A 7980-nucleotide genomic window follows, 5' to 3' on the forward strand; every position below is an offset into this window, starting at 1 on the left:
TTCCGTACAATAGAATTGTCACAATAGTTGCAACACACTATAAAAGTTTTTATAGTGAAAATTGTACTATTACTTTTATTTAAAGCTCGTGACCCACTTGATTATACTTCTAATTTAACAAACTCTTCATCCCATTTTAAATGTACTATATCATGTGAGGTCCACTTTTCTTAAATATCATGATAAAGTATGTGTTTCAGTTATAAATAAATGGAGGAAGTATGTAGTTTATATATATATATATATATATATATATATATATATATATATATATATATATATATATATATATATATATATATATATATATATATATCACATAGCTAAAACAATCAAACACAATTATGTACATGTTATTAATGGTGTCTAATAATGATTGTTGAACTATTCAAATTAAAGAATGTATACGATTACTTCAAATACAAACCATAAAAGGAAATTATTTTTGGGATTTTCCATTTAGTACCACTGTAGTTTTGGTTTTTCCATTTGGAACCCCTAATTTTTAGTTTTACACCGCATGGTACCAATTTAATTTTGTCTTATCCTTGATCCTTTAAGATAATAATGGCTTCCAAAACTTTAAATGAACATTTTTTTTGCACGACAAAACAAAATATACAAATTGGACATTTTTCTTGTACATAATTAAACCACGACATTTTTTAGCATTTTTTTTTTCTTTTTTTTTTTTTGCTATTTTCGACCTCTAAATTAACTTGAACCTTAGGGCCGCTAAGGGCTAAAATATCCTCTTAAAAATTTAACTATTCAATTTTAATGACATCCAAATTGAAGAACAAATAATATATTTAATGTAATGCTACAATTGAGAATAAATTAAAAGTATAATAGTACCATTTGGAATAAAATTAAAAGTTGGGTACCAAGTGGTAAAGTCAAAACTACAATGGTACCAAATGAAAAATCCCATTTTTTTATCTCATTGAATTGTCATGAAATACAATTATATAAGTTATGTAAGAGTAAAAAATTATTTTTGGATACCTAATGGAATAACACATTATAGGTAATAGGTCATTAACTTTTAGTTCATGTTATTAATCTATGTAAAAAATAACTCTTACAAATTGTACTCCATCCATTTCTGAAAGTTTAATTCACTTCCTATTCATGTGATCAAAGTAAAATAATTTTGACCATATTTTATGATTTATAAAATCAATATAGATTAACAAGTTTGATATTATTAGATTTTCCTTATGATAACTTTTCAAAACATCAACTTTTTAAAAAATTTACAATGCAAAGTGAATCAAACGTTTAGGAATGGAGGGAGTATATATATCAATTCACGAAATCTTAAGAACATAATACATTCTATGTAGCTATGTACTAGCTAGTCCCTTTTCCCAATCATAATAGTGGTATTATTACTAGTACTAGTAATAACATCAACCAAAAGGTTATGACGTGGCCTATATTGTGTTATCCCATTACCTAGCTTAGATTTGTTATCTAAAATCAATTTTCTACTCAAATATAACTTATTATATAATTGCCTTTCATGACACTAAGATAAAATAGTTACCTGCTATGATTTATATTTGGAAGTATCCATATACACTCTTTAATTTGAATATTTTAATAATCATTATTAGAGTCCATAAATAACATGTATAAGATTGTTTTTTTTTTATTGTGATATACTACGTATTTTTTTACAAAAAAACTACATATTTCGGATCTGTTCACATTTACTGAACTAAACTGAACCGAACTGATTAAAGCTAAACTGAACTGAATTGAGCTGAAATGAATATTTTATGAGAGAGGGAAATTAGGAGCTGAACTGAACTGAACTGATTGGAGCTGAACTGAAATTAAGTCAATGTGAACAGGCCCTTCATCTATTTTTTTTATAGTTGTAGAACAAACTTTATCACAGTAGTTAAAAAAAAGTGGACCTTACATCTTATAATACATTTAAAATGGGATTAAAAAGTTGTTATGCGTATAATCAAGTGGGTCATCAGCTTTCAATAAATGTAATAATACTATTTTCATCATAAAAACCTTTATATTATAGTGTGTTAGTTGTAACTACGTATTGTGATATTTCCTTTTTATGAAAATGTTGCAACTAGAAATTAAAGATAGCAACATTTCCATTTATAAAGTGTAAACTAACATTTATTAGACATTCAATTTATACTTTAAACACTAATTAAATAACATCAAATAAAAATAATATGATAATAAAAGTTTAGGTTATTATCTGAAAATATTATAGATAAATAAACAAGCGGGTTATATAATGTAAGTAAGCTACATATAACTTTTCTATGTTTAAAACAAATATTCGTCCTCCTTATATAAAGTAAGGAAAATACATATATTTTTATTATATCAGGTCAAGTCTAGTAGTCCCTCCGTTTTTAAATACTTGCTCCATTTCTCTTGAACACTCATGCCGATGTTAATCTTTGATCACTAATATCCTTAATTATCAATAAGTATAAATTTTAACAATTGAAAATTAATAATCTATCCATTGAGATGATTCCAACTAGTACCCGCAAGACTATATTTTTTCTTATGTATAAATCACAAACATTAGTCAAAGTAGGACAAATGAATAGTGCAAAAAATAGAAATGGAGCAAGTATATAAAAATGGAGGGAGTATTAATTTGTTTCGATCTCCTATTTAAATTAAATAGTGATAGTATATTATTGATACAATTCTAATATAAATTTTAATAATGAGTTAAACATTTTTATTTTTCATTCTCAGAAGTATGAAGCATAATTTAAAATAGGATAAATTTTGTTAATTATAATATTAAACAAATATTACATAATAACTAATATATTATTGAATAGGTATAATTTTGGTAATTATAGTTATAAAAATAAATATTAAGATAATAAATTGTATTTATAGTAGGATAAATTTCGGTAATTATAATAATAAATAAATTTTTAGGATAATTTTTATAAAAAATAAAATTAAAAATAAAATAAATTCTTAGGACAATAATTAATATACTTTTCGTCAAAAAAATCACTATGTTTATGTTTAAAAGTGCTAAAAATAAATATATTGCATGTTATATATATTGTATATATCTTTGTAAATAAAAATTAGTTTTATTGATTCGTAATTATATAATGAACTTAGCTTAACTAGGAAAGCATATCTACAACAAACTAATTTATAACTATATAAGTCAAAGACTATAAACTAGGAAAGTGAATAATACACCTAACTAATAGTTTATATTTACAAAGATATATATAATATATTTAACAATATATTTAATAGGAAGTAATTAAAACTACAATCTTATTGCTCCAAAATAACGTATAAATAATTGTGGATTGATTGTGCTTTTATGTTATATACATTCTTAAAAATCTACATATATATATTAGTTATTTAATTACGTCGTAATATATTTTTCAGGTAATGTCCAAAGTAAAAATAAGTAATTGCCTTAAATATAAACAGAACATATAAAACACTATTTTCCTATATGTAATGACCAAAAGTAGTTTAGGTCATTACCTAATCCCCAAACATGTTCGCGAAAATTAATTAATTTTTGCGGATCAAACTAATGGGACTCAAAAAGAAAAATAGATTGATCGTCTTCTCTAATGATGACAAAGTCAGAAGAATGCCAATTATTCAACCTAAATCATATGCCGCCGGCCATTGTGATATTGCAAAACACCTCTAATTCATTCTTCCTTAACAAATACTTAAAATGAGATTGTTGTTAAGATTTTTGTATGAACAAAAATTTGAATTCCAAACTAAAAATAAAATAGTACACAACAATCCATTTACTAGAAGAAGAAGAAGAGAAAAAAAAAAAAACAACTTATTTACGAATTGACAATTAACAATGATATTGGGAATGAGTGCAGTGGCTAATATATGACATGAATGAAAAACATTTATGAACATTGATGAACAATGATGGACAATGAGGAGCGATTTTAATTTTGTGATTTTTAATTATAAGTATAATTTCGAAATTTAATTAGTATTTTAGAAATAAATTTGCTAATTTATAATCATGTATTTCTATAAAAATACATGTATTAAAAAGAATACATAATAGAAATACAATTTTAATACATTATAGACATTAAAAATAATTCAAAAAGAAAATCAAAATACTAAATATGGGCCAATCAAATTTCGCCACTGTGGTGCCTTTTTTGAAGAATGACGACATTGTAGAATTTTTATTATTTCTGGAAGTTGAATTGCTTTCTTGCTTCTCTTAACCCCTCCCCACCCCCCCTACTATTTACACATCATTTTTACATCATTACTTTTTTCCTTTAACATGAGCCATCGCTCCATTTTTTGGCAACAATAATGGAAATTAAAATTGTTGCAATAAGTTCTGGTTTTGATTCTTAATTTTTTCTTTTTTTTTTTTTTTTTTTTTTGTAATTGGAACTTGTTATTGTGTACCCTATCAACAACTTACTCCCTTCGTCCCCGAAAGAACGACCCATTTGGGTTGATTACGCGGGTATTAAGAAAGTTAAAAAAAAAGTAAAATTATATTGAAAATATAAATTTACATGGGGTTTGTAAAAAAAAATAGGGAGAGAAAGTAATAAAATTACATGGAAAATCAAATTTTTATATGGGGAAGCTAATTTTGCACAAATATTGTTGCAAATTGGTGGTTGTTTTAATGCAAATGGGTCATTCTTTTTGGGACTAAAATTAGGCCAAATGGGTTGTTCTTTCGGGGACAGAGGGAGTACAACAATTCAAGCCCATTTTGGAATAACAATTAAAATTCAAACCATTAAAACAAATCTAAAACACAAACTATTGCGTCAGTTCAGACTGACTAAATATTTTGTCAGTCCAGCGGGTTTTTTATATCCTTTATTGGCTGGATTATATATATATCCTCTATTATCAAGGGTGGATGATATCCTCTATTGGGTATATGATATCATTTATAATTGTGTCTATGATATTCTTTATTGGCTGAATGATATCCTTTATTGGCTGAATGATATCCTCTATTGTCTATATGATATCATTAATAATTGTGTCTATGATATCCTTTATTGGCTGAATGATATCCTTTATTGGTTTTGTGATATCATTTATAATTGTGTCTCCTATATCATCTATAGACTGGATTGTATCCTCTACTGGCTATATAATGATTTTCTCTAACAAACTGTAGTATCCTCTGCCACATATAAATTGTACAATTTTTTTTTTATCAAATACTACATATCCTATAACAAACAATGCATATCCTAAGTACAACAAAAATGTAGGTATCTTTTATTAAATAACACATATCCTCCGACAAGTTGTTCAAATCCTTTATCAAATAATACATATCCTAAGCAAATATTGCATATCATATGTACTTGAGGAACAAATTGTTTGGTGCCGCTTGCCGCGACCAATACCTTCTCAAAATCAAATGACCGATCCTCGAGCCCGAACTAGTACTCATTGGTTCCACCTCTGGTTCTAGGATTTGGAGGCTCCAATTTTAAGAAACTTGTTGCAATAGGTTTTGGTTTTGATTTCGAATTTTGATATGCTAATTATCCTGTAGTATTGCTCCACGTGTATTTTTCCCTGAAGTATAAATCACCGTATATAATTTAAATAATATACATACTATGAAATGGAAACAGTTATGTTAGTGATGCAATTAATTCATAAAAATTAATTCATAAATCATTTGAATCCATTTGAAAACGTCAAAGTATAAAAATATTTGATGGTTGAAAGAATTTGATTACGCCATAAATACTATACAGGGGTTTAATTGAATAATTTATATAGTGTTTTGTTTTTATTCGTGATTGCTAATTATTGTAATATTATGTAAGAAAGCAATGGAGCAAATTAATTAATGTATAAATTGGCTTCACCATCACTTGATTGACATCATTAAGTATAATTTAAGTCAACTAAAATTATATATCTTGGTTTGAAATAATTCAAGGAAACGCGTTTAAGTTGTAATCTTTGACATAAAAGTCAACACAATGTATGTAACTTGGCCATGCACGTTGTTTTTGGCTTCATATGCACCATGCTTAGCTTATTATGGCAATATATATACTAGTGTTACTTCCCTTCATTGTCTACTTCACCTCACAACTTACAATAATTGATAGCACAACATCTTGTCTACACACAAATTCGAGCACCCGTTTTCATGGCTTCTACAATCCGTTTTTCGATTTTACTCTCTCTTGTTTTGCTTATCACAAGCTCTACAAATGCACAACTTACACCGTTTTTCTATGCTAGGACATGCCCTACTCTTCAACTTATTGTAACTAATACTATGAGGCAGGCGTTAGTAAAGGAGCCGCGAATGGGAGCTTCTATCCTTCGATTGTTCTTCCATGATTGTTTTGTTAATGTAAGACTTTGAAATAACATGTACAATTATGTTTAAGTTTTATTTAAACTACATGTATGTCTAACTTCTTGTCTATTATATATTGATAATGATATGTTTGTGTCTTTAGGGATGTGATGCTTCCGTCCTCCTCGATGATACACCTACCTTCACCGGAGAAAAGAACGCGTTACCTAATCGAAATTCTGCTAGAGGCTTTGATGTAATCGACACAATCAAGTCTAATGTAGAAGCAGCTTGTAGTGGAACGGTTTCGTGTGCTGACATACTCGCACTTGCAGCACGAGCTTCAGTTTTCTTGGTAAGTAGATCTATAACTAAAAATATAAAACAAATAGTTAAAAAATATGGCAGGTAATCTTGTATGTTTATTTATTATTATTACTAACATGTGTACTTCAGTCAACTTTTTGTACTGGTCTTATAATTACAAGTCTATTGCACAACTCCACTACAAATAATTCTATGATTTCATAGTTGGAATGTTATTACTTAACATTCTACAATTAATCTACTTAATTTTTTTTGTACATGAAAATTTGTTAGTATAAACATATCATATATTACAATTCTAATAATTTTAGCAATTTTTCATGCAGTTAGGAGGCCCTACATGGATAGTACCATTGGGAAGAAAGGATGCAAAAACAGCAAGCCAAAGTGCAGCCAACACTAATCTCCCACCACCCTTCGCCAACCTAAGCACCTTGATCTCTTCCTTCGCCGCCCAAGGCCTAAACGCTCGTGACATGACCGCCCTCTCAGGAGCACACACTATCGGTCAGGCACGATGCACCACCTTTCGAGACCACATCTACAACGATACCAACATCGACCCCAACTTTGCCACCCTCCGCAAGTCAACATGTCCCGGTCCTGCCTCCGGTGCAGGGGATGACAACCTCGCTCCAATTGACATCCTATCGCCTAATCGTTTCGATAATGGTTACTTTCAAGACCTTGTGAATAGAAGTGGGCTTTTCCACTCGGATCAAGAGTTGTTCAATGGTGGATCACAAGATAGGTTGGTTAGGCTTTATAGCTTGAACTTTGCTGCTTTTGCTATTGATTTTGCTAATGCAATGGTGAAAATGGGGAATATTAGTCCAATTACTGGATCAAGTGGAGAGATTAGGAACAATTGTAGGATTATTAATTGATTAACGTAGTTACAATTCAATGTTTATTTGTTAATGCTATGACTTGTATATTGAGTTATACAGTTATAGGAAGGATATATAACTGTTACTAAAGGAAATACATATTGTTGAATTGTAATTTACTTGTATTTTCTCTATTTACAACATTTGTCATTTATAAAAATATCATATTTATTGAAGTATTTCTTGTTAATCTATAATTTCTCTCTAATAATTAATCACAACGTTATGGGTTTTTTTAAAAAATAATTCTACAATGTCATTCTTAAAAAATGACACCACAATTTACTGATGTGGCGAAATCTGATTGGCCTATATTTAATATCTTTATTTTCATTTTGAATTATTTTGAATGTCCATAATGTATTAAAATTTTATTTTTGTACGTAGTCTTTTTAATAGTAATTTTTTTAAGAA

At 28.1% G+C, this 7980-nt stretch overlaps 1 protein-coding gene across 1 annotated transcript; it reads left to right on the top strand.

The window, feature by feature from the left end:
* The first annotated feature begins 6193 nt into the window (after positions 1-6193).
* On the top strand, positions 6194-7674 carry LOC145559871 (peroxidase P7-like). Its single transcript, XM_081621152.1, has 3 exons — positions 6194-6403; positions 6513-6704; positions 7003-7674. Exons 1-3 carry the CDS (start codon positions 6194-6196, stop codon positions 7561-7563), a joined length of 963 nt encoding a protein of 320 aa, XP_081477278.1. The 3' UTR covers positions 7564-7674.
* The last annotated feature ends 306 nt before the right edge of the window (positions 7675-7980 follow it).

This window comes from Chenopodium album, chromosome 9 (genome assembly GCF_948465745.1).
Source record: "Chenopodium album chromosome 9, dcCheAlbu1.1, whole genome shotgun sequence".
Lineage (NCBI taxonomy): Eukaryota > Viridiplantae > Streptophyta > Magnoliopsida > Caryophyllales > Amaranthaceae > Chenopodium > Chenopodium album.